The sequence below is a fragment of the Miscanthus floridulus genome, chromosome 8 (genome assembly GCF_019320115.1).
Source record: "Miscanthus floridulus cultivar M001 chromosome 8, ASM1932011v1, whole genome shotgun sequence".
NCBI classification, from domain to species: Eukaryota; Viridiplantae; Streptophyta; class Magnoliopsida; order Poales; family Poaceae; genus Miscanthus; species Miscanthus floridulus.
The window spans coordinates 116,778,770-116,806,528 of NC_089587.1; the positions used below are offsets into that span (position 1 = coordinate 116,778,770).

The 27,759-nt window shown below is 43.2% G+C and overlaps 1 protein-coding gene across 1 annotated transcript; it reads right to left on the minus strand.

Annotated features, from left to right (window-relative positions):
- Positions 1-9,212: 9,212 nt before the first annotated feature.
- On the minus strand, positions 9,213-10,573 carry LOC136473360 (uncharacterized). Its single transcript, XM_066471010.1, has 2 exons — positions 10,088-10,573; positions 9,213-9,424 (listed from the first exon to the last, which is right to left on the minus strand). The coding sequence occupies exons 1-2, from the start codon at positions 10,488-10,490 to the stop codon at positions 9,213-9,215; spliced, it is 615 nt and encodes a 204-aa protein (XP_066327107.1). The 5' UTR covers positions 10,491-10,573.
- Between the last annotated feature and the right edge of the window lie 17,186 nt (positions 10,574-27,759).

A 27,759-nucleotide genomic window follows, 5' to 3' on the forward strand; every position in this document is an offset into this window, starting at 1 on the left:
GGCCGGCTTCTCCCTCTGCTCCTCTTGCTGCTGGTGGTCATCGTTTGGATGATGATGTGGTGCAACAATTCGATGCCACTCATCGGTTGTCAGAGCTGACCGCTGCCTAGGCAACCTTTGCGACTTCTTTTGGGGAAAAACTCCAGGTAAGTTTTCTGAAGTTCTTTCTTTGGATGTTTGTCTTTCTTCTGTTCTCATGTCTTGTTTTTCTCTCTCTCTTTTTGTTCAGTCTTTTTCTTGGGATCATGCCGGCTTCTTTTTCTCATCTGAAACTGAGAAAAAGTTGTCTTCTGAGGTTAGTGCCCTAAAAACAGAGCTTGACCTCTATCGGGCTGAGATGGAGACTGAGCGTCAGACGCACCAAAAGGAGGAATAGGCTCTCTGTGCCCGGGTGGTTGAGGCAGAAAAGCGGAGGGATGCTGCTGTCTAGGAGGCCTTGAAGAATGTGGAGGCCATGAAGAATGAGTGCAATGGTATCACGGGTTCTTTTTGTTTCCTTTTGTATTCAAATTTCCCTTTTTGCTGACTTGTTTTTTGGTGCCTGGTCTAGCTCTTCGAGTTGAAAAGCAGAAGCTCTCGGAGGGTATTGATGAAATGAAGATACTTATTGGCAATAGTAACAACAGGGCTAAGGAGGTAATTACTCGTGCTGAAGAAGAACTTGCGCTTGCCAAGTTGATTAGGCATGGAGCTGACAGGGATCTTGTGCAGGTCCAAAAAACTATTGAAGTCTTGACTGGCAAGTTGGCGACGACTACTGAGAACTGGAATGCTTTGTGGAAATCATTTCGATCAGTAGCCGATCTTCTCCAGACTCCAACAGATGATGGTCAATCTTGGGCTCAGTTTATTCCTCAAGTTCCGACTCATTTCTAGGAGTTCGTGAAGAGGTGCGCCCAACTATGTACCAGAAATGTTCTTGCCCAGGTCTGGGTTCTTGCTCCGGAGGTGCCTTTGTCCAAGATTGCAGAGGAAGCTGAGAGTCAAGAATATCTGCATGCCGTTGAAAAGGTGGAGCCTGAGGTCGAAGATTTAGCTAGGAGGATTGTGGATAATCTTAATATTGATATTTCTTCTCCTAATGACGATGCTTGATGTAATTGACCTTTGTACTCCAACCTCTATAATGGGATATTATACTTCTTTTTGAATGAAGATTCCTTATTTTTTGTTGATGTCTTCTTTGCCTAGATGTCTTCACCTTGTTTATTCTTCAAATGAGTTGTCCAAGTGATCAGAATTTTTTCTGAGTAGTCGTTTCTTGGGCATGGCGTGCATCCATAGTTTAGAGTGGTCGTGTTCTTTCATCCGTTGTAGGATAATTCCTTGATAGGTCAAGCATTTGTATGGCTTTTATCTAAGCATTGACTTGTCGAGTGCTTATTTGGCTTTTATTTGTGCCGTGTAAACAACTCAAGGTATGTAGATCATTGTCTTGTTAGAGTCCCTTGATTTGTCGAGTGCTTGTCTGGCTTTCATCTGCGCCATGTAAACAACTCGGGGTATGTAGATCTTTGCCTTTTTGTTCTTATCAGTATTGAAAAGACTTAGGACTGGCTATCTCAAGCATCTTCAGTTTCTTTGCTTTTGTCCGATGAGCTCAAGCATGTTTTCAGCTTTTTGCTTAACTTAGGGTGTGGCTAGCATCTGGCTCTTTCCCTGGTTGTGAAAACAACTCATGATCGGTTCGGGTGTTAGCTTATCAGCTACCCTCATCGGCGGGCTCAAGCATTTTTTTAGCTTTTTTGCTCTCGGTCGATAGGCTCAGGCATAATTTCAGCCATTTTGCTCTTTGGTTCAGGTGTTAGCTTTTCAGCTACCCTCATTGGCGGGCTCAAGCATCATCTTTTCAGCTCTTTTGCTCTCGACCGGTATGCTCAGGCATAATTTCAGCCATTTTGCTTTTTGGTTCGGGTGTTAGCTTATTAGCTACCCTCATCGGTGGGCTCAAGCATCTTTTCAGCTCTTTTGCTCTCGGCCAGTATGCCCAGGCATAATTTCAACCATTTTGCTTTTTGGTTCGGGTGTTAGCTTATTAGCTACCCTCATCGGCGGGCTCAAGTATCTTTTTAGCTCTTTTGCTCTCGGTCGGTATGCTCAGGCATAATTTCAACCATTTTGCTTTTTGGTTCGGGTGTTGACTTATTAGCTACCCTCATCGGCTGGCTCAAGCATCTTTTCAGCTCTTTTGCTCTCGGCCGGTATGCTCAGGCATAATTTCAGCTATTTTGCTTTTTGGTTCGGGTGTTAGCTTATTAGCTACCCTCATCGGCGGGCTCAAGCATCTTTTCAGCTCTTTTGCTCTCGGCCGGTATGCTCAGGCATAATTTCAGCCATTTTGCTTTTTGGTTCGGGTGTTAGCTTATTAGCTACCCTCATCAGCTGGCTCAAGCATCTTTTCAGCTCTTTTGCTCTCGGCCGGTATGCTCAGGCATAATTTCAGCCATTTCGCTTTTTGGTTCGGGTGTTAGCTTATTAGCTACCCTCATCGGCGGGCTCAAGCATCTTTTTAGCTCTTTTGCTCTCGGCCGGTGTGTTTAGTGAAAACAACAGGGGGAAGCCATAATAAGACATATGTTGTCAGGGAACACCATCTTTATTGATCATGAACATTGATATGCTTAGTGAAAACAACTTTAGGAAAGCCATAATAAGACATTTGTTGCCGAGGAACACCATCTTTATTGATCATGAACATTGATCTCTTGTGGCTTGTATATATATTCTTCCTTGAGTTGTTTTGATGCGTAGAATCTTCTTAGTTGGCTGATGTGCCATGTATTGTTGACTTCTTTTCTATCTTCAGTTATCAACTTGTACGTGCCTGGTCCGGTGACTTTTGAGACAATAAAAGGTCCTTCCCATGGACTAAGTAGTTTATGACGTCCATCAATTTTTGTATTCTTCTTAGTACTAGGTCTCCGATTTGGAGTGATCGAGGCTGGGTATTCTTGTTGTAGTGGCGTCTTAAACCTTGGAGGTATCTGGCTGATTGAAGGGTAGCGTTTACTCTGACTTCTTCTGTACTGCCGAGTTCTAATCTTCGGGTGTGTTCTGCTTCTCCTTCATCATATTGTTCTATCCTTGGTGACGTCTAGATCAAGTCTGCTGGTAGTATGGCTTCTGATCCGTAAACTAGGAAGAAAGGTGAGTATCCGGTGGCTCTGCTTATTTGAGTTCATAGCCCCCATACTACTTTGGGTAATTCTTCAATCCATTTGGATCCATAGTTCACTAGTTCTTCATACAATCTTGGTTTTAATCTGGCTAGTATGAGTCCGTTAGCCCTTTCTACCTATCAATTGGCTTCTGGATGTGCGACTGATGCGTAATCTATGCTGAAGCCGTAATCATGTGCCCAACTTTGGAATTCTGTAGCTGTGAAGGGAGAACCCAAATCTATGATGATTCGATTGGGCATGCCAAAGCAGTGCATAATGTCTTGGATGAACTCGACTGCTTTGGCTGCGCTGTATTTTGCGAGTGGTTTGTATTCAATCCACTTGGTGAACTTGTCAATTGCTACAAAGATGTACTCGAAGCCGCCCTTTGCTTTCTTGAGAGGTCCTACTTGATCTAGCCCCCAGCAGGAGAAAGGCCAAGCGGGAGGGATGCAGATGAGATTGTGAGCTGGTACATGAGCTTGTCTTGTGAACATTTGATAACTTTTGCATTTTCTGATGAGTTCTTCTGTGTCTTTCAAAGCGGTTGGCTAGTAGAATCTGGTGCAGAATGCTTTGCCGACTATTGTTCTTGAAGCGGCATGATTTCCACAGCAACCTGAGTGTATTTCGTCTAAGATCTCTTTGCCTTTTTCAAACGAGACACATTTTAGGAGTACTCCTGATGATGCGGCTCTTCTGTACAGCTTGTCCCCTACTAGGACGTAGTTCTTGCTTCTACGAACAACTCGGGTAGCCTCTGCTTTATCTGCTGGCAACTTGTTCTCTTTGATATAATCGATAAAAACCTAGCTCCATGAGGTGGTGATTACCAAAATCTGGGTACCTTTAGCTAGGAGTTCAGGGGTTATCTCACCAGGTTGTTTGATAGAGGGAGCTGATAACTCTATGAATACGCCGGGTGGGACCTTCGCCCTGTCCGATCCGAGCTTGGCAAGGACGTCTGCCGCAATATTAGAATCGCACAGGACATGTAGAATTTCCAATCCTTGAAAATGTTTTTTGACTTTTTGTATTTCAGCACAGTAAGCGCCCATGTTTTCTTTGGTGCAGTCCCAATCTTTGTTGACTTGGTTGATGACTACTGTCGAATCGCCGTATACGAGTAATCGCTTGATTCCGAGGGTAATTGCTACTCGGAGCCCGTGGATGAGGGCTTCGTATTCTGCTTCATTGTTTGTAGCTTGCCATAATATCTGAAGGACATACTTGAGTTGTTTTCCGTCTGGAGAGATGAAGAAAATGCCTGCACCAGCTCCGCCTAGCTTGAGTGATCCATCGAAGTACATCTTCCAATGGTCAAGGATGGTATTTGACATAGGTTGTTGAATTTCTATCCACTCGGCAACAAAATTGCCAAGAACTTGAGATTTAATTGCCTTTCGTGGGGTGAAATCGATATTGAGAGCCCCAAGTTCAACTGCCCACTTAGATATGCGCCCTATTGCATCTCTATTGTGTAGGATGTCTCCGAGTGGGAAATCTGTCACCACGGTAATCTTGTGGCTTTCAAAATAGTGGCGAAGCTTGTGTGAAGTGATCAGGAGGGCGTAGAGTAGTTTTTGCACATGCGGGTACCAGATTTTTGATTCTGATAGTACTTTGTTGATGTAGTATACTGGGCGTTGTACTTTATATATGCACCCTTCTTCTTCTCTTTCTACGACTATCGCTGTGCTGATCACGGTAGAAGTTGCCGCAATGTACATCATCATGTCTTCGTATTTCTTTGGAGGTGTGAGAACGGGCGAGGAGGTGAGGTATGCCTTAAGTCTTTTGAAAGCTTCGTTGGCTTCTTCTGTCCACTTGAACTTGTCTGTCTTCTTTAGTAGTTTAAAGAAAGGTAACCCTTTTTTGCCGAGTCTTGATATAAAAGGATTTAGGGCCGCCATGCAGCCTGTTAGTTTATGCACATCTTTGACACTTCGAGGAGGGCCCATCTCTGTAATGGCTCGAATTTGCTTGGCGCTGGCTTCGATTCCACGATGACTGATAAAGAATCCGAGTAGTTGTCCTAAAGAAACTCCAAATACACACTTGTTTGGGTTCAATTTCCACCTCCACCTTTTCAGGTTTTCGAAGGTTTGCTTTAAGTCTTCAATTAGTGTGTCTGGGTTCTTTGTTTTTACTACTACATCATCCACGTATGCCTCTACGTTTTGCCAATCTGATCACCAAGGCATGTTTGGATAGCTCTTTGGTATGTGGCACCAGCATTCTTGAGTCCAAACAACATGGTCTTGTAGCAGTAGGCACCGAATGGAGTAATGAAAGATGTCTTGCTCTGGTCTTGTTCTTTTAATACGATCTGGTGATATCCTAAATAGCAATCAAGAAAGGATAATAGGGTAGATCCTACTGTTGAATCAACTATCTAATCAATGCGTGGTAGCCCGAATGGATCTTTCGGGTAGTGTTTGTTGAGATCTGTGTAGTCGACGCACATGCGCCACTCGTCCATATTCTTTTTTTGTACTAGAACTGGGTTTACTAGCCAATCTGGATGAAGGATTTCTCTGATGAATCCGGCTGCCATTAGCTTTGTGATTTCTTTTTAATTGCTGCTTTCTTGTCGAGTGAGAATCATCGTAGCTGTTGCTTCATAAGCTTGGAGCCTTCATTGATATCGATTCTGTGCTCAGCCAACTCTCTTGGGACACCTGGCATCTCGGCTGGCTTCCAAGCGAAGATATCTTTGTTGTCCCAAAGAAAGTTGGCAAGCGCAAGTTCCTATTTTGCCGAGAGGTGGGCGCTAATGGTTGCCGTTTGGAGGGATCACCGGTGCCCAGGTCGATTTGCTTGACGTCTACTTCTTTTACTGGTGCGAGGATGCTGGGCTTTTTAGCCGGTATCTCTAGTTCTTCTAGGCTCATTTCTGTGGCAATAGTGGCTATTTCTTTTCAACCATTGGTGGCTTGTGCTTTGGCTGCAATTTGGATTGCCTGAACGTCGCAGTCAAAAGCGCGCTTCAAATCACTTCGAAGGGAAAGGACACCGTTAGGCCCTGGCATCTTAAGCAATAGGTACGGATAATGTGGTATCGCCATGAATTTTGCTAGTGCTGGGCGCCCGATGATTGCGTGATATGATGAATCAAAGTCTGCAACTTCAAACTTTAGGAACTCTATTCGGTAGTTTGAGGGAGTTCCAAAAGTAACTGGTATAGTGATTTGTCCAAGTGGCATGGCTGCCTTGCCAGGTACTATCCCACAAAAAGGGGTGCTCATTGGTGTAATCATCCTGGCGAGTTGTAGTCCCATCTTCTTTAGCGTTTATGAAAAAATGATGTTGAGTCCGGCTCCCCCATCGATTAGTACTTTTGTGACAGTCATACCGGCGATAGTTGGATCTATAACCAGTGGGTAGTGGCCTGCATTTCCTATGCTAGTCCATTGGTCTTCTCTTGAAAACTAGATTGGATACTGTGACCAATTGAGATATCTTGGAGTAGCCGGTTCTGCTGCCATGATGGTTCGTAGAGCTCGCTTTTCTTGATGTTTGCTTCTGGAATCTAGGGCCCCAGTGAAGATCACTGCTACTGTCCCCCTGGATTTTGGAATCCCTTGTCTTCGTGGTTGTCTTCATCTTTTTCTGATTGTCTTCTTTAGTGTTTACCTTATTATCTTTTCTTGTGTATCGATCGTTGAAGGTGTAGCAATTTCTGATGGCGTGATTTCCTTTAGGGTGCCAGATGCAATGCATGTTTTCAATGTCGTCATACCTTCTGGATTTGGAAAACTTCCTTGATTTGTCAGCCACCGCTACAGTGCTGTCTGGTCCAACGTTTTCTTTCCTAATGTCTGATGTTTCGATGATTTTGCTTGTCCGGGTTGTCTTGGTTGTTTCTATCCGGAAACCTTTATCATATCTTCTCCTCTGCAGTAATCATCTTTTCTACTGTGTATCTAAATTCTTCATTGTTTCTCGGGTTTTCTTTGCAGAAGTCCTGAAATTGCCACCTAGCCATGATTCCGTGAGAGAAAGCTTCGGTTACTTCTCGTTGGGTGATGTCATGTACTTGAGCACATAGTTCACCAAATCGTCGATAGTAATTTCTGAGCCTTTTGCCTCCTTTCTGCTTGAGTCCTTTTAATTCTGTGTGGGTGATGGGGTGTGTAATGATACCCATGAAATTTTCATAGAAAACTCTTTGCAAGTCCTCCCAATTTCTGATTGACCCTGGATTTAATTGTCGAACAATTGGAGGGGCATGGTTTCTAGGGCCATGGGAAAGAACAAGGTCTTGATATTGTCGTCTCCTCTGGCTAGTTCAATTGACTATGAGTAAATCCTGAGCCACTACCTTGGTTTGGTCTTGCCATCTTATTTAGAGTGGTTGGATGGCTAGAACTTGTGAGGTTGTCGCATTGAGGCAAGTCTGTTTGCAAAATAGGGGAATCTATCATGCGTTCCAGCTTTAGTGTATTCTGATTCAGCACCTCCATCTAGCCAACTGTTGTCTTGATGAGAGTAGTTCTACGGGGCTGTCTAAATAGGTACTTTACTTCTGGTCTTTCTTGGTTGTTCAACTCAGTAGTCTTGACTATGGTCCCTTCTACTTTCTCTGTTGTGACTTCCACTTGGTCCAAGTCTCTTGAAAGTGGACTTCCTTTGATTTTGATCTTCCTGCCCATGAGATGTTGACCTGGCAGGTAGTCTTGAGCGGGTTCTTCCGTCATGTGCCCTTAGGGCTGTTGACTAGAGAAAGTCCAGGAGCTATTCCTATTTTTCACTGGGATGTGAAGTCGCTTCGAGTTCTTCTATTGCTTCTCAGATCCTATTGTAGGGTGTACTCGCCACGCGTCTTTCTTCGACTTCTTGTTCTGATTTTCTTCTATTGTACTCAGCCAGATCTGATTCATATATGAGCCAAGCTTCCTTGCGCTGCCTAGCACAACGTTGGCGTCCTTGTTTTAATTTGTTTCTTCTTTCTCTGGCTTGCTTCTGACTCTCGGTCTCACCATCGTGCCCCTAGATAAAGGGTGATATGTTGGACTCAGATTCATCTGATGGACCTGATGTTGGGTGCTTCTGGGGGACCAATGGTGATCGAGGACTTCGAACCATGAGAACTTCTCGTGCATGAATTGTCTTGTTATCAGCGTCGGTTTCCACACTATCGAGATCTGTTGATAACTTTAGTAGAGGCTTCAAAAAAAAAGGTCGCAGAGCCGAGTCTCCTTCTTGGGTAGGGTAGAATTGCTAATTGTCGTCGTGCCGACTAGTCGGGTAACCGCTAAGTCCCTTAGGAACCAAAATCCCTGGCCAAGTGTGGACGATGAAGGCTTGAAGATGTTATAGTTAGGACAAGACCTTCCTCCTGAGCCTCCCTTTCTACAGTGGCATTCTAATCACCGCGGATCGAGGGATCCTTCGGGTCGTGCCCTGAGAAGATTTGTCCATGTTGTGAGAGCCCGATTCCGAACGAAAAAGGACCCGACGTCTTGAAAGGATTCCTGAGTGTACGCAATTCGAACCCTCAGCCGCGTTCTAGAACCCTGCCAGAAAAGAACTTGGTTTCTCAAAAGAACTCGGGTAAGACTCCATCTTGGATGCGGAGCCTGAGTTTGAGTTGGATGCACAAAGGTGCGAAATCTGAGTTGGATCGGACATCACGAGCTGCGCGAATCTTCCGGCGAGTTGATCTGTCGTCGCCGAAATAGAAAGGTCTTCATGGTGATCTGATCTTCAAGGAGATGGCTTTGGAGCTTGCCATCGTTGCCTACCTCGTAGATCCATGAACCAAAGATGAAGGTTGATCCTATCGAGAAGATCATGTTGTCGAGGTCCATTGAGCTCTCGGATGCAAATTCGCCGAAAGCCCCCACTTGGCGCGCCAGCTGTCGATGTTTCACCACCAATAGCCTGCCACGGGGGTACCTGAGGTAGTTTGTTTAGGCTTCGGTGTATGCAGAACTCGACGGTAAATGCAAGAGATAGTCGATTTATCCTGGTTCGGGCCCTCGACCATGATCGAGTAATAGCCATACCTATGCAGCAGTATTAAGTTAAAGCAAGTTGGAGATCCATTCAGTATTTACCTGACTGTTTTTCATGTGCACAATCTTCTGGCTTTAGATTGATTTGTCTAACCATTCGATTTCCTCTGTCAGCTACTAACAGGGCACAAATTTTGGGGACATAAACAAGCTCAAAATCTGCCGAGAAAGTAGCATTCTGTGCCAGTCCATCCCTGCGACCATGCCCTGATGAGAGGCCTCCGGCAATCGTAGTAGTATAACCTAGCAATGACAAATTTGTAGTAACAAATCAGGAGCAAGGTGATGTTATTGGCCAAGACGTAAATATCTTTTCTTTCCAAGTAGTTAATTGTCAGGAATGGCAGCACTAAAAACAGATATTTTACTGTCAGAGTAGGTAGGAAACGGCAAAAACCAAATACTAAGTGGTAGAATACCATTGCGTTAGCTTGGCAACCAGTGAGATGAGAAAGTTGTATGTTTTAGGGGTCAAACATACAATGGTTTGGACTGCTCTGAACCAATCTTTGATGAATTTACCAATTTAGTATCTCAGTATAATTTAAGGGTAAAAACATGAAATTCAACATATATATACCATCTACAAATTATTTGTAGATAAGTAAAAAAAACTACCATCTCAAATTTGGAGTGAGAACACGTGAGCAAAATTTCAATCAACGACTTGAACATCCCAACCGAACCTCACTACGAAAGCGATGCAGAGGCGTTGTGACAAACATTCCAAAGGTAACATAAATGGGTCGTATGAGCCACTAAGGTCCCGATCACCTACTCACTCACACTCCCCGCATCACATCCACCAAACAGCCAAACCCTAAACCCTAACTGACAACCGCGCGAAGGGACCGCTAGCAGGGGAACAAAGGACGCACGGAGGAGGGGGCGGGCGGGCTCGCTCACCGGAGGGCGCGACCTTGCGGACGGCGCCGTGGCGTTGGTCGGCGACGTAGACGTTGTCGGCGGCATCGACGGCGACGCTGCGCGGGTGGTCGAAGGCGGCGTCGCCGTCGTCGAACCCGGAGCCCCGCTTGCCCCCCGCTAGCCTGCGCGGCTCGCCGGGGGAGGAGAGGGAGAGGGTGTAGAGCGCAGATCCGGCGGAGTCGAGGAGGAGGAGGTCGCCGGCGCGGAGCCGCGGGAGGATCGCGTAGGGGTACGGCCCAGAGGCCGGGAGCGGGTTCAGGTCGGCGAAGGTGGTGACCGTGTAACCGTTCTCGAGGACGGGTTTGGCCGCGGCGAGCAGCGGGAGGAGGAAGAGGAGGCGCAGGGGAAGGAGGAGGAAGAGGTGGCGGGGAGAGGAGGCCATGGCGCGGCGGTGATGGCGGAAGGCGGAGAGGTTGCCGGGGGGCTGGGGATGGGGAAAGCTGCGTCTGCGTGAGTGCCTGAGTGGGGTCTGGTCTTGGTCCAGTCCGCCGGTGGTATATATGGCCATGCCGGGCCGGCACGCCCCGCAACTTCTAGGGCCGGCACGGCACGGCCTGCGGGCCGTGCTAGCCTGGGCCTCGTGCATGGTATTCGGCCCAAGCACGGACCTGTGGGCTAAGTTTCGGGTCGTGCCAGCCCGACTAGCCCGACGAAAATATCCGGCCGTGCTAGCCCACAGCCCACAATTCTGTAAACACACCAACAAATTTAGCTCTAACTTCAATTTTCAAATTTGGAATCAAATTTCACAGAAAACATAAAGGATAAGAGATCACAGATTCACAATCACAACTCACAATCACAAGTTCACTACTAGACTGGATTCAAAGATAACAATTAACTAGACCATTGACCAGTCACAAGTCACAATTCACAAGCACGAAGTATCTTAACAGATTCACAACTCACAATCACAAAATAACAATACACAAACAAGACTTAAAAAGATAATTAAGCTATGTGCAATGCTGCCTCATTAAAAACCTTTTTAGGTAAAACTCACCTTTATGAGAAACCCTAGAAAGAAAAAAAGAGTGCAGCACAGCTTTTATAATGATAAGTTCAAAGTTTAGATACAAATGTCACTCTTAGTTTCATCTCAACTATCATCTCTCATCTCTCCTCTCAATCTTAAGTTCTCAACTCACTATCATCTCTCATCTCTCAGCTCTTTCAGAACAGAGAATACTAAGTACCAGCAGAAGTAGATGCAGAAGCCACTGATATACCAGCCGAAGGAGCCCTAGATGCACTCTGAATTTCTTCATCAAGATATAAATGCTCGAAGTAGCTTGCCAACTCTTGGTTGTCTGTTAATGCTGCAGTCTTCGTTCTCCCAACTCCCAATCCTTAATGTAAGCAAGCATCTCCACATGTTCTAGCATCAAGCGTCGGCGCCGCTCTTCAAGTATCCTTCCTGTCAAGCTGAAGCATGATTCTGAAGACACAGTAGACACTGGAACATACATTATATCTTTTGCCATTATAGATAAAATAGGAAAGGTTAGTTTGTGGTCACGCCACCAGAGAAACAAATCAAAGTCATTTTTATATGCAATGACATTGTCACTGTCCAAGTAAGCTGTGAGCTCACAACCAACAGATGCAGCAGATGAAGTTGGGGTAGGGGATGGACCAATAACACCATAAGCTCCAGGGCCTCCAAATATTCTTCCCCAAGCCTGTTTTCTCTTACCAGTTTGGCCTGCAGGATGTGTAGCCCTTCTATTCTTAGCTGCACCAAACTTGCTGTCATACTTGGCAAACAACTTATAAAGTTCAGTTTTAATAGAAGCATAATATGAACTGTAATCAACACCAAGGTTTTCTTTTAGAATTACCAGGATATTAAACAGACCTCTTATCTTAGCTCTTGGATCAAGAATGAAAGAAAATGAATACAACAGAGGTATATTTTCCCAGTATTTAAAAATTTTTAGTTTCATCGGATACACAACAGCTATCAAATTTTGATCCTTTTCACTTTCATGCAAATGAGCAGAAATCTCAAGCAGATGATGCAAAACAAGAGGGCTAGTTCGATAGTACACACCAGAAAGAACAACAGTTGATTCATAAAATACTTCCAGGAATTCTAATACCTTTGCAGCTATATGCCAATGCCTTGGAGTTAACAATTCAGCCCCAAAATTAGCATTAATGAACACAGAAAAAACTTCCTTATATGACAGCAGGTGTTTAAGCATAAGGTATGTAGCATTCCATCTAACATCCATGTCCAAACCAAACTTCCTAGGTCTTAAACCTTGAGCATTGCAGTAGTTCTTAAACATGGCAATTCTATGATTAGAAGAATTCAAGAAGTTAATAGCAGTTCTAAAATCTTCTGTGTAAGGTTTGAACCTCTTTAAACCAGATTTAACAATCAAATTTATGATATGACAAGCACAATGTTGATGAATAAGGTGATAAGTTCTTTTATTAGGATCAGAAGGTGTAGGGGCTGGATCAGAACCCAAGTATCCTGCAAACAAAGGTGTGGCAGACCCTCCTAAATTATAGGACCCACATGCACTTGTCACTGTCCAACGACCTTTGATGACTATGCATATATTCCTGGTAACCTAAGAAGTCTGTCAGGTGTCCTCGGGGAACCCTGAATCATCCATGATTTCCAAGCAGGATCACATTACAGAGTCATTGCAGTATTACAACATTTATTCAAATATCTATATCAGAGTAAAATAGCGGAAGTCTTACGATAACTTAGTTTACAAACCAGTTGTTTCAAACCTTACAAACTAAGTTCGATAATTATTACAAACCATAATAGTAGTGGAGTGGCATAATTAACATAAACATAACACAAAAGAAACATCCTGCCCAAGGACCACACATTTACTTCTCATCGTCAGATCGAACAATAGTCATGCAGCACGATCCAAAACAGATCTGCTCATGAGGCTCACCAGCAACATGGGTCAACGAACCCTGAGTACAAAAGTACTCAACAAGACTTAACCGAAATAAGAACTGATAAACTCAGGAATGCAGGCTCAGGGATTCAAGGTATGGCTTTAGCAATAATCAAAGTTATTTTGCGTAAAAGCTCTTTAATAAAATTCTTTATTTCAACAGTTAAAACTTAAAATCATATACAAAGATGACACGATCCGTATTGAGATCATGAAACTTCATATCTAACACCTTCTCAAGTTACAGTTATTAGCTACGATGATGAACAGAGAAGTGAGTCTCCATAACCGAGGAGCAACGACGATTCGAACCGATTATAAACCCAGCTGGGGATTCCAGACGACACGACATATGCAGGTCCCCGACCTACATACACCAACCTACTCTCGGATCCTCTAAAACAAGAATGGGTCCGCGCCACCCGAGAATACAGTATTCCACCATTCCAGCCCATGGCCACGTGGGTACACGCTATTCTCACCATCTCTCCACTCCCAGTACGCGAGTAGCCTTTCTCATAATAGAATAGCCGAGTTAAGGCTTACCGGAGTATGTGGTTAGTACTACAAAGTCTCACCGCACACAGTTCAACAATGATACGGACCTTAACTGACATAGACGGAAAGAACCCACTCACAAGACCTCCATGTCTTATGGCTCACACACACCGAGTCCGCCCGGTCTAGATTTATTACTTCACATGCTCATATTTCATGATAACATAAGTAACCAAAGATCCATTTAAAACTCACACGTGATAGGTTATCACCCAACTAAGCATGACTAAGCATAACTAGTCATTTACAAATAAAACAGATAATCAAGGTATATATGGAAAAGCAAGGCTGGTAATGCACCAATTAGGTTTCCACCTGACTTCTAATCACTTAATGCAGTACGGGAAAGCAAAAGCAAAATTAATTTGTAAAACACAAGGTAGGGTTGTATGCATCCGGGGCTTGCCTTTATTGACGGAAAAGTCCGGTTCCTACGACGTTCCACAAGTATTCGATCCGACCTCAACAGACGGACTAACCTCCTCAGCAACTTGATTAACTATCACGTTTTCACCTCCGTTCACTAGACATAGTAACAATGCCATGTTTAACATGATGCGGAATACGAAACATGATGCTCGATGATGGATGCAAAATTAACAATTCGAATACAACTTTCCTTCGCGGTACAGTTGCAAGTCAAACGAACTAAATCTTTTTCGTAACACATTCATCAATTGCCAAGGATCATTATCAACTAATGACCCAAGGTCATCACTCAATCCAAAATTTCAAACAAAAACCTAAATCATTAAAGGTTACTATTTACTTTTATGAATTAATTATTTAATTCAAAATTATGAAATAAATCAACTTACTCTAATTGAGCTCAAAATTTTAGTAAAGATTCATCACATGATAAGTAAGTGACAAAACAAATTTCATAATTTTTGGATAATTAATTGAGCCTAGAAAAAATCATGGAAATTCATTTATTAATTAATTGAGCAATTTTCATCACATCCATAAAGTACTAAAAAATAACATTTTATATTTTTCTTAAATAATATACATCACAAAGAGATCACACAAAAATTTTCATAATTTTTGGAGTTCTAAATAAATCTACACAAAAATAACAAATTACATCACTATTCATTCAAATATGAAAATAGAAAAATTCTATTTGAACGCTGAGTCACTGACAACCGAACCCCACTTGTCATCTTGAACCTCCAGCGCTGACTCCGGCGACATGCGCACTGACCGGCGATTCCTCGCCGCCAGTGAGACCAACGGCGAAGGCAACTGCACCAACATGCTCCCCACGACTATGCGCATCTACAGACGTCCTTAGTCGCACTGATTACGGCTCTACACTAACTCAACGCCGGCCATGGCGGACATGGTGGCACGGCTGTGCTACGCCGGCGACAGGAGCTCGGTAGTGATTGAACAAAGTGCACGAGAAGTATCAGTAGCTCACCCCGGATACGTTGGAGCAAAGACCGTGATCGGAGGAGCAACGAAGAGGTGGGTCGACGTGTACAGTAACCACGGCGGCGCAAACGACGGTGATGATGATGCTCCGGCGACTGTAGTGGACAAAAGGACCAATCAACCAGTGATAAAGTATCACGGGCACAAGGCGAAGCTAACGGTACGCTCAGTAATGACAAAGACGCACCGTGAAGCTCCAGCCACGGCGAATCGTGCTCGACAGAGACGCTGCCGGCCGCGAGGAAGAAGAGCGCGCACCGTGAGTTTCCGATGAAGACAAGCCGAATTAGTGGGTTGGCTGGGCGCATAAGAATGAGGCGGACTGTGTCAAGCTGTGCAGCGACTGGAGTGCGCTAAAGTGACGGTGAGAGCTCGCCGGAGTTATGGCCGTGGCGTCGGGAAAACAGAGCAAGAGAGCGGGGCAAACGGCGATGGCCAAGGCTAAATAGAGCAGCTCAGAAGCGCAAGGAAGCCACGCAGGAGACTTCTCCGCGCCAGCGCGAAGCCGAGGACGTCCACGCGCGCGCCTGGAAGCGAACCGAAGGTCGCCGGCAATGTAGCTTAGGCGGTGAACATTGTTCACAGTAATTACAGAATTGTCATTCATTTTAAATCCCAAATTACTCCTAATTTTGTAGAACAACTTCAAAAATCTTCAAAAATAAAAGTTGTTCAAAATTCCAAGTTCTACAACTTTGCTTTTATAACTAATCCCTAATTCGGTCTACATTTTGAAATGAACTTTTGAATTCAAATAGGAAACATTTAACGAATTATGCCTTTTTGAATTACTTCAAATTTTTCATAACAACTTTGAAAACTCCAAAAACAAACTTTGTATAACTTGTCAAGCTCTACACTTTTGCTTTTGGGCTCAACCCCAAAATATGCTTAGATTTTGAAATGAGTTTTCAGGGTAGGATTTAAATGCTGAAAATCAGGGTTTTCTCGAAAATTTAAAATCCAAACAAACTTTGAACTTGATTCAAACAATTCAATTCAACACATACCACATAAATATAAACTTGTTTTAGTGTATGCATCTCAAAGTTTTCACCAAATGCCAAATGCTTTGCAATGCATATGATGACATGTCAGGTTTTAGTATTTAAACACCCGAGGTGTTACAATCCTTCCCCCTAAAAGAAATCTCACCCCGAGATTCAAAGCCATAGGGTAAATAATGGAAAAGGAAATGTGTCGCGAGAACACATACAAAATCTGTCCATAAAATAGCTGAGGTCCCTTTACAGAACACAATTTGTAACAACCTAGCTCAACTAACATTACTCTATATTGCCACAAGAAACTCTGGAAAATTTTCTAATAAGTAATCTTCTAATTCCCAAGTAGCTTCTTCTTCTGAATGTTGATTCCATTGTATCTTGTAGAACTTGATTGTCCTCCTTCGAGTAACACGGTCTTTCTGATCCAGAACTCGGATAGGATATTCGGAATAAGTTAAATCAAGCTCAAGTTCCACTCCTTCAACGTCAACATTCTGCTTAGGCACTCGGAGACACTTCTTTAATTGAGAAACATGGAACACATCATGCATAGCTACGAGATGTTCTGGTAATTTCAAGCGATATGCCACTTTTCCATACCTCTCCAAAATTTGCAATGGTCCAATATATCGAGGTGCCAACTTGCCTTTAACACCAAAACGAGTAACTCCCTTCATTGGTGATACTTTCAAATATACAAAATCCCCATTGTTAAATGTCAATGGTCTACGTTGTTTATCCGCATAACTCTTTTGTCGGGATTGAGCTATCTTCAAATTACTTTGTATTTGCTTAACCTTGTCTTCTGTTTCTTTCACCAGATCAACCCCAAAGAACCTTCTTTCTCTAGGCTCAGACCAACTCAGCAATGTTCTGCATCTACGACCATAGAGTGCTTCAAATGGAGCCATTCTAATGCTTTCCTGATAACTATTGTTATATGAGAACTCGGCCAGAGGTAAGCACTCGTCCCACTTATTGGAATAGTTAAGGATATAACACCTTAACATATCTTCAAGTACTTGATTGACTCTTTTAGTCTGTCCATCAGTCTGCAGATGATAAGCTGTACTATACAGTAGCTTGGTTCCCAATGAAGAATGCAACTGTTTCCAAAAGTTGGAGACAAACTGTGTACCCCTATCGGACACAATAGTCTTGGGTACTCCATGGAGACTCACAATTCGCTCTAAATACATCTTGGCATACCGTATAGTGGGATATGTATTCTGAGCTAGAAGAAAATGTGCTGACTTGGTTAGTCGATCTACAATAACCCATATTGAGTCAAATCCCTTTGATGTCTTGGGTAGACCAACAATAAAATCCATACTTATGTCCTCCCACTTCCAAGATAGAATAGGTAATGGTTGTAATTCACCAGCAGACCTCAAATGTATAGCTTTCACCTTTTGACAAGTATCACACTTTGCTATATATCTAGCAATCTCTATTTTCATTTTAGTCCACTAGAATTTTTGCTTCAAGTCATGGTACATCTTGTTGCTTCCCGGATGGATAGATAACCTAGTAGCATGTGCCTCTTCTAGAATCGATTGCCACAACTCAGGAACCTTTGGTACCACCAGGCGATCCTTGAACCATAACACACCTTCATCATCTATGCTAAAGCATTCTGCTTTTCCATTCCTAACCCTTTCTTTGATATGGGCTATACCCTTGTTTTCTTTCTGAGCAACAATAACTAGATCTCGAATAGTGGCTTCAACAATTATGTTGGTCAAACTACCTTGTTGAATTACTTCTACATTCAACTTCTCCATTTCTTGACATAAAGTCAAACCCATTGTTCTCACTACCAGACAATTGTAATAACTTTTGCGACTGAGAGCATCTGCAACCACATTTGCTTTACCAGGATGGTAATGTACTTCCAAGTCATAATCCTTAATCAGTTCTAACCATCTTCTTTGTCGCATGTTCAACTCTAACTGAGTAAAGATATACTTTAAGCTCTTGTGGTCTGTATAAATATGGCACGTATTACCAAGTAGGTAATGCTGCCAAATCTTCAGAGCATGAACCACAGCTGCTAACTCCAGATCATGAGTCGGATAGTGTTCTTCATATTGCTTAAGTTGCCTGGATGCATAAGCAATGACTCGGCCTTCTTGCATCAACACACATCCAATACCAATACCTGAAGCATCACAATAAACATCAAACGACTTCTCGATATCAGGTTGGGCTAATACTGGTGCAGTAGTCAACAATCTCTTCAAAGTCTAGAAAGCCTCTTCATAATTAGATGACCAGACAAACTTGATTTGGTTCTTCAACAATTCAGTTATGGACTTTGATACTTTAGAGAAATCTAGAATAAACTGACGGTAATACCCTACCAATCCCAGAAAACTCCGAACTTGATGAACTGTGGATGGCGGTTTCCAATCAAGCACATCCTTCACTTTGCTTGGATCAACTGCAACGCCTTCAGCCGACAAGACATGTCCAAGAAATTGCACTTCCTTAAGCCAAAAATCACATTTGCTGAACTTGCCATATAATTGATGTTCTCTCAAGCGGGTTAGAAAAATTCTGAGATGTTCCGCATGTTCTTCCTTATTCTTGGAATATACTAGAATGTCATCAATAAACACCACTACAAACTTGTCTAGCTCAGGCATGAATACTGAATTCATCAGATACATGAAATGAGCTGGAGCATTTGTCAAACCAAAAGACATTACCAAGTATTCATATAATCCATATCTTGTGGTAAATGCCATTTTGGGAATATCTTCAGGCTTTATCTTGATTTGATGATATCCTGACCTCAAATCTATCTTAGAGAAAACTTTGGCTCCAGCCAATTGATCAAAAAGCAAATCTATCCGAGTAAGGGATACTTATTCTTGATGGTCACTTCATTCAACGAACGATAGTCGACACATAACCTCAGGGTCTCATCTTTCTTTTTCACAAAAATTGCCGGACATCCCCAAGGTGATGAACTAGGTTGGATAAACCCCTTCTCAATTAAATCTTGCAACTGAGTCTTCAACTCAGCCAATTCCTTAGGTGGCATCCTATAAGCTCTCCGAGAAATTGGAGCTATTCCAGGTTGCAACTCTATATTAAACTGTACATCCCTATTAGGTGGTAGACTGGGTAAATCTTTAGGAAACACATCTGGAAATTCACACACTACCGGAATATCTCTAATCTCTTTGACAGCAGTTGAACAAATCTTGCCCACTGATCTTCTTAAAGTTGGAAGTTGGATGAGAAGTTGAGAAGTACTATCAGGCAAACTCACCCTTAAAGTCCTATTCAAAGCATCTATAATAGCCTTATGCTGATACATCCAATTCATTCCCAAGATTACATCTATATCCTGATCCTTAAGGATAATCATGGTAGTGGAAAAAATATGCCCACCTAGGTTTACGGGTACCTGGTATACTATTTCCTTAGTACATAGATGTCCCCCGGACGACAGTATAAAGAAACTTTCCTTTGTTGCCCCAATTGAAATTTCATACTTCACGACAAATGTTCTATTGATGAATGAATGCGATGCGCCAGAATCAAAAAGTATAACTATAGGGTGATTGGCAACAGGAAACATACCCATCATCACTGGCTCCCCTTTCGGAATTTCTCTAGCTTGAATATAGAACACCCGTCCTATCTTCCTCTCATCTTTGCCCTTCTGAGCATTCTGATTGGGGTTCTTGTTTGGTGCCTAACCCTGTTGTTGATTGGCAGGGGCCTTCTGATAATTTTGATTAGCCTACCTAGGATATGGACATTCCCTAGAGAAATGACCAGTCCTTCCACAATTGTAACATGGATAGTTGTGACCCTGGGACGTTGGAGCATTGCCACCAGGAGCAATGGTCGACTGTGAATTCGAGTAGGTTATTGCAGGATGGACATTTGACTGTTGCCTAGCTTGAGACTGTGGCGGACGATAAGGAGGACGATTATGATGTACTGGATGATAAATCACCCTTTGCCTCTTCTGATTTCCCCCAAAAGATCCAGATGGCATACTCTTTTTCTTCTTGAGCTCCTTATGCTGCCGATACTTTGCCTCTGAAGCAATTGCAATATTTACTGCCTCATGGTAAGTGACATTGGTACAAGTGGTCATCATAGTCTGCAATTTGGTATTCAGGCCTCTCATAAACCACCTCTTCTTCTTGGCATTAGTATTGACATGTTCAGATGCATATTGTGACAGGTGATTGAATCTTCCCACATACTGCATCACTATTTGATCTACTTGCTTCAAAGCAAGGAATTCATCTAGCTTCATAGCCATAACTCCTTCTAGGATATAATGGGCTCTGAAGGCAGTACGGAACTTAGCCCAAGTTATTGGAATGCCAGCTGGTTGCATAGCCACTAAGTTTGCCCACCAAGCACTTGCTGCTCCTCTAAGTTGCTGAGCGGCAAACGCAGGTTTCTGATACTCTGTGCATGGAATAAGATCAAATTTCTGCTCCATGGTTCGAAGCCAGTCATCAACCTCTAATGGTTCATCTGCCTTGGTGAACACCGATGGTCTTGTGTCTGTAAAATCAACATATGTAGCCTCCTGTCTGTTATGGTGGTGACCACGGTTTCCATGCATCTGATTCTGATTACTCTGAGCTATCTCATGAAGCTAGCGAGAATTTTCGGCCATCACATTGACAAGTGCGGTTATAGCATCAGCCAGATTTGTTGGAACTGGTGGCAGATCTGGAATACCGTCCTCATCTTGTGAAGTTCCCGGAATATATGAACCCCGCGTACGACGTATCTACTCATAACAAACCAAACTTTATTCACAAGTCTTTATTGAATAGCACAAAAGCTTACTCCAGACACATTACATAGGGTTTACTAATTTAAACACAAACCCGCAAGTACCAAAACAAGACTACATAACTTAACTAGAACTAACTATTATACAACCCTACTCCTTTCCTCAATTACTTCAAACTTCAGGCTCGGTATCCATTCCGGAATTATTGCCGCCTTCATTATCACTTTCATCGATCATTACTAATTCTTTAGGATCTTCTTCTTCCTCTTCCGATTCATCATCATCAGCAAGGATGACACCGAGGTCCATTGCATCAGCTTGGGACTCATGATTTGGATCTAGTAGATTGCTAAGCCTATGAACTTCCTCATGCAGATAAGTATTATGTTCTTCCAAATCTTCTACATAGAATTCTAGCTCATGAGTTCTAGCTCTAGCTACATTTTCTCTATGCCAAGCTTCATTCCTTACTTCCACCGTACGAACCAACATACGTTCACAGTTCCTATGCGCGGTGGTGAGACACCTCAATTGATTCTGTAGTTCTCCTACCTGGATAGCATCCACAGCCCTATCTCTAGTAGCTTGTGCTAACTCTACAGAAATCCTCTGTATCTCTGCCTGGGGATCAGGCCTAGAACTACTACTGCTAGCACCGTCATTCCTAGGGGCAAGTTGGTGATGAGGAACTCCTTTGGGTCCCGTGGACTTACGGGGCATCATCTTGGTACGAGCCATACTGTAGGAAGCCAATTTAATCCAAGTAAGACCATTTGATCAAAGTCTAAAGAGCAGCTAAGATGGATTACATTACTCAAACCAGACTCACTACTCAACTCCAGACTAAGAGGTGAAGGAAGTAACGAGTGAATTAATCATGATGCATGAATCGTTCTTACGAACAAAATCATCAAAGCTTATAATGCACATAAACAACATTTGTTTTTATTTAGGGCATAGTAAGATTACTACTCCACCACACAAAACCTTTTTAATCAAATAAGGAATGGTGAGAAAGAAATAAGATAAGTCAGAAGTAATTTGGACCAAATTATCAAGTTAAATTTAGTCATCCCAAATTATTTTGAAGTTTTTGTAAAACAATACAACAAAAACCTTGTAACGATCACTCTGATACCATTCTGTGGCAGAACCTCCTAAATTATAGGACCCACATGCACTTGTCACTGTCCAACGACCTTTGACGACTATGCATATGTTCCTGGTAACTTAAGAAGTCTGTCGGGTGTCCTCGGGGAACCCTGAATCATCCACGATTTCCGAGCAGGATCACATTACAGAGTCATTACAGTATTACAACATTTATTCAAATATCTACATTAGAGTAAAATAGCGGAAGTCTTACGATAACTTAGTTTACAAACCAGTTGTTTCAAACCTTATAAACTAAGTTCGATAATTATTACAAACCATAATAGTAGTGGAGTGGCATAATTAACATAAACATAACACACAAAAGAAATATCCAGCCCAAGGACCACACATTTACTTCTCATCATCAGATTGAACAATAGTCATGTAGCACGATCCAAAACAGACCTGCTCATGAGGCTCACTTGCAACAAGGGTCAACGAACCCTGAGTACAAAAGTACTTAACAAGACTTAACCAAAATAAGAACTGATAAACTTAGGAATGTAGGCTCAGGGATTCAAGGTATGGCTTTAGCAATAATCAAAGTTATTTTGTGTAAAAGCTCTTTAACAAAATTCTTTATTTCAACAGTTAAAACTTTATAAAATCATATACAAAGATGACATGATCCGTATTGAGATCATGAAACTTCATATCTAACACCTTCTCAAGTTACAGTTATTAGCTACGATGATGAACAGAGAAGTGAGTCTCCATAACCGAGGAGCAACAATGATTTGAACCGATTATAAACCTAGTTGGGGATTCTAGACCACATGACATATGCAGGTCCCCGACCTACATACACCAACCTACTCTCGGATCCTCTAAAACAAGAATGGATCCACGCCACCCGAGAATACAGTACTCCACCATTCCAGCCCATGGCCACGTGGGTACATGCTATTCTCGCCATCTCTCCACTCTCGGTGCGCGAGTAGCCTTTCTCATAATAGAATAGCTGAGTTAAGGCTTACCAGAGTATATGGTTAGTACTACAAAGTCTCACCTCACACAGTTCAACAACGGTACGAACCTTAACTGACACAGACGGAAAGAACCCGCTCACAAGACCTCCATGTCTTGTGGCTCACACACACCGAGTTCGCTCGGTCTAGATTTATTACTTCACATGCTCATATTTTATGATAACATAAGTAACCAAAGATCCATTTAAAACTCACACGTGATAGGTAATCACCCGACTAAGCATGACTAAGCATAACTAGTCATTTACAAATAAAACAGGTAATCAAGGTATATATGGAAAAGCAAGGCTGGTAATGCACCAATTAGGTTTCCACCTGACTTCTAATCACTTAATGCAGTACGGGAAAGCAAAAGCGAAATTAATTTGTAAAACACAAGGTAGGGTTGTATGCATCCGAGGCTTGCCTTCATTGATGGAAAAGTCCGGTTCCTGCGACGTTCCATAAGTATTCGATCTGACCTCAACAGACGGACTAACCTCCTCAGCAACTTGATTAACTATCGCGTTTTCACCTCCGTTCACTACACGTAGTAACAATGCCATGTTTAACATGATGCGGAATACGAAACATGATGCTCGATGATGGATGCAAAATTAACAATTCGAATACAACTTTCCTTTGCGGTACAGTTGCAAGTCAAACAAACTAAATCTTTTTCGTAACACATTCATCAATTGCCAAGGATCATTATCAACTAATGACCCAAGGTTATCACTCAATCCAAAATTTCAAACAAAAACCTAAATCATTAAAGGTTACTATTTACTTTTATGAATTAATTATTTAATTCAAAATTATGAAATAAATCAACTTACTCTAATTAAGCTCAAAATTTTAATAAAGATTCATCAGATGATAAGTAAGTGACAAAACAAATTTCATAATTTTTGGATAATTAATTGAGCCTAGAAAAAATCATGAAAATCCATTTATTAATTAATTGAGCAATTTTCATCACATCCATAAAGTACTGAAAAATAAGATTTTATATTTTTCTTAAATAATATACATCACAAAGAGGCCACACAAAAATTTTCATAATTTTTGGAGTTCTAAATAAATCTACACAAAAATAACAAATTACATCACTATTCATTCAAATCTGAAAATTGAAAAATTCTATTTGAATGCTGAGTCACAGACAACCGGACCCCACTTGTCATCTTCAACCTCCAGCGCTGACTCCGGCGACACGCGCGCTGACCGGTGATTCCTCGCCGCTGGTGAGACCAACAGCGAAGGCAACTGCACCAACATGCTCCCCACGACTATGCGCATCTACAGACGTCCTTAGTCGCACTGATTACGGCTCTACACTAACTCAACGCCGGCCTTGGCGGACGTGGTGGCACGGTTGTGCTACGCCGGCGACAGGAGCCCGGTAGCGATTGAACAAAGTGCATGAGAAGTATCAGTAGCTCACCCTGGATACGTTGGAGCAAAGACCGTGACCGGAGGAGCAACAGAGAGGTGGGTCGACGTGTACAGCAACCACGGCGGCGCAAACGACGGTGATGATGATGCTCTGGCGACTGTAGTGGACAAAAGGACCAATCAACCAGTGATAAAGTATCACGGGCACAAGGCAAAGCTAACGGTACGCTCAGTAATGACAAAGACACACCATGAAGCTCCAGCCATGGCGAATCGTGCTCGACAGAGATGCTGCCGGCCGCGAGGAAGAAGAGCGCGCACCGTGAGTTTCCGATGAAGACAAGCCAAATTAGTGGGTTGGCTGGGCGAGTAAGAATGAGGCGGAGCTGTGGCAAGCTGTGCAGCGACTGGAGTGCGCTAAAGTGACGGTGAGAGCTCGCCGGAGTTATGGCCGTGGCGTCGGGAAAACAGAGCAAGAGAGCGGGGCAAACGACGACGGCCAAGGCTAAATAGAGTAGCTCAGAAGCACAAGGAAGCCACGCAGGAGACTTCTTTGCGCCAGTGCGAAGCCGAGGACGTCCACACGCGTGCCTGGAAGCGAACCGAAGGTCGCCGGCAATGTAGCTTAGGCGGTGAACACTGTTCACAGTAATTACAGAATTGCCATTCATTTTAAATACCAAATTACTCCCAATTTTGTAGAACAACTCAAAAATCTCCAAAAATAAAAGTTGTTCAAAATTCCAAGTTCTACAACTTTTCTTTTATAACTAATCCCTAATTCGGTCTACATTTTGAAATGAACTTTTGAATTCAAATAGGAAACATTTAACGAATTACGCCTTTTTGAATTACTTCAAATTTTTCATAACAACTTTGAAAACTCCAAAAACAAACTTTGTATAACTTGTCAAGCTCTACACTTTTGCTTTTGGGCTCAACCCCAAAATATGCTTAGATTTTGAAATGAGTTTTCAGGGTAGGATTTAAATGCTGAAAATCAGGGTTTTCTCGAAAATTTAAAATCCAAACAAACTTTGAACTTGATTCAAACAATTCAATTCAACACATACCACATAAATATAAACTTGTTTTAGTGTATGCATCTCAAAGTTTTCACCAAATGCCAAATGCTTTGCAATGCATATGATGACATATCAGGTTTTAGTATTTAAACACCTGAGGTGTTACAAAAGGTGTCAAAGTTTCCATTGCTTTTGCTTTAGAAGAAGCATTATCTAGAGTAACAGAAAAGATTTTGTCAATCAAACCAAATTCCTCAATCACAGAACCAATTTTTCAGCAATGTTCTGACCAGTATGCTTCACCTCAATCAATCTCAACCCAATTACCTTTTTCTGTAGCTCCCAGTCAGCACTCACAAAATGAGCAACTACACTAATGTAGTCCTCCTTAGCATTACCAGACCAAATGTCGGATGTCAAACCAACAGATGAAGCACCATGCAAAATATGATTCTTAAGCATATTACGACGTTTAGTAAATAACTTACTTAGGTCTCTAGTGGTGGCCTGCCGGGAGACCCTAGTAAAAATAGGGTTATGAGCACGTTGAATGTACTCCTCCCATGCATCAGTGTCACCAATACCTAAGGGAAGATCAAGCCTAGCAATCAAGCGACACAACTCCTGTCTAGCTACATCAGGTTTATAGTCCTAGTTGCGCAAACCATCAGGATTAAGCGCAAGCCTAGACTGAACAGCAGCACATTGATTAGTTTTTTCCATACATGATTTTCTGGTGCCTCTTCAAGTGCCCAGTTCCAGAAACAAATATAGTAGACAAAGTAGCCTTACACATTTTGCAAACAACTTTAGTGCAAATTCTACTGCCATTCACATCCTCATAGATCTCATCAAAGTCAGCCCAGCCAGGAGATTTGCGCTTACCAATTCTGGTTGCATTACCAGAAACAGATGGAGCAGAGCTGTTGGTGTTGGAACCAGTCCCAGCCGTCGTCGCCCCTTCACCACCGCCGCAGTCCAGATCAATCGGAGCCTGGCTGGCTCCAAGATCGACACCGAACAAGGCAGCTGCGTCCTCTCAGAGGTCGTCGCCGTCCTTGCCCTCGCGAGCCATGCCCTGTAGGACGGCATCATCATCCGCCATGGCGGCAGTGACCGCTCCGGCCCCGTTCCTCGATGGTGTGGGTGGCCGTCGAGCTCACTCTATGCCGCAGCTAGAAGAAGAAGCATCGGCTACCGACCTACAGATCAAGAAACACATCAGATGACAGAATCAGATCAAGAAAGAAGATGCTAGGGTTAGGGTTAGGGTTTACCTGCGCAACCGGAGCCCGGTGCTAGAGAAGACGACGACCCCCGCAGACAAGATGACATACCGTTAGCAAGGACGATGATCGGCGGAGGAGGGATGACACTGACAGGAACACGAACTCACATATCACCAAGAGGGGAAGGGAGATGGGGAGAGGAAGGAGATCAGGGAGGAGAAGGGAAAGGCTGGCCGATGGCGAAAGGTAGATCAAGGTCACCGGAGTCGATGAGGTCGGACGCCGAGGAGACGGCGGTGCAGCGAAGGCGAGGCGAAGATGAGAGCGGTGTGGGCGCTGCGCGGCGGGTCAGCGGGTGGAGTCGAAATGTCGAATGGATTAGCCGATTAGGGTTGTGAGGAGAGGGGGCGGCCGTCGCCCGTCGGCGTGCCCCTTATATATGAAGGGAGGGCCGGAGGGGGGAGGGGCCAACCGGCCGAGCATGGGCTGTGGCCCCGTGGGGCGTCAGGGCGTGGGCTGATGATGGGCTGGCTGCCTCGGGCCGCTGTCGGGCCTCCCTCTCTTTCTCATGCCGGGCCGTGCTGGCCCACGAGCTTGGGGTCAGCCCAAGCACGGCCTGGGCAGCGTGCCGGGCCAGCCCGGGCCCGAGTTTCATCGGGCCGTGCCGGGTTCGTGTCGGGCTTTTTTTCGTGCTTCGTGTCGTGCCATCGTGCCTCGTGCTGCATGGCCAAGTATAGCCGGTGGAGAGGGTGGGGCAGGTTGTTTTTGCCGTGTTCTAAAGTTTACGGCCTAAAGTTTAGGGTCTAGACTTGAGTCCGGTAAATAGATTTGTTTGTTTATTCTCGCTACATTTTATTCCCTATCACATCGGATTGTTTGATACATATATAGAGTATTAAATATAAATTAAAAAAATAATTAATTGTACATATTGCGACTAATTTACGAGACAAAATTTTTAAGCCTAATTAGTCCATAATTTGACAATGCGGTGCTACAGTAACATATGTGCAAATGATGGATTAATTAGGTTTAATAAATTTATCTCCCGGATTACTGAAGACTAAACTTTAGTCCCTGAATTCAAATAAGGCTTGATGAAGTACTTTCCAACACTAGCCTCAGTCCTGATCTTAGCTCTGAATTTGAATTTGA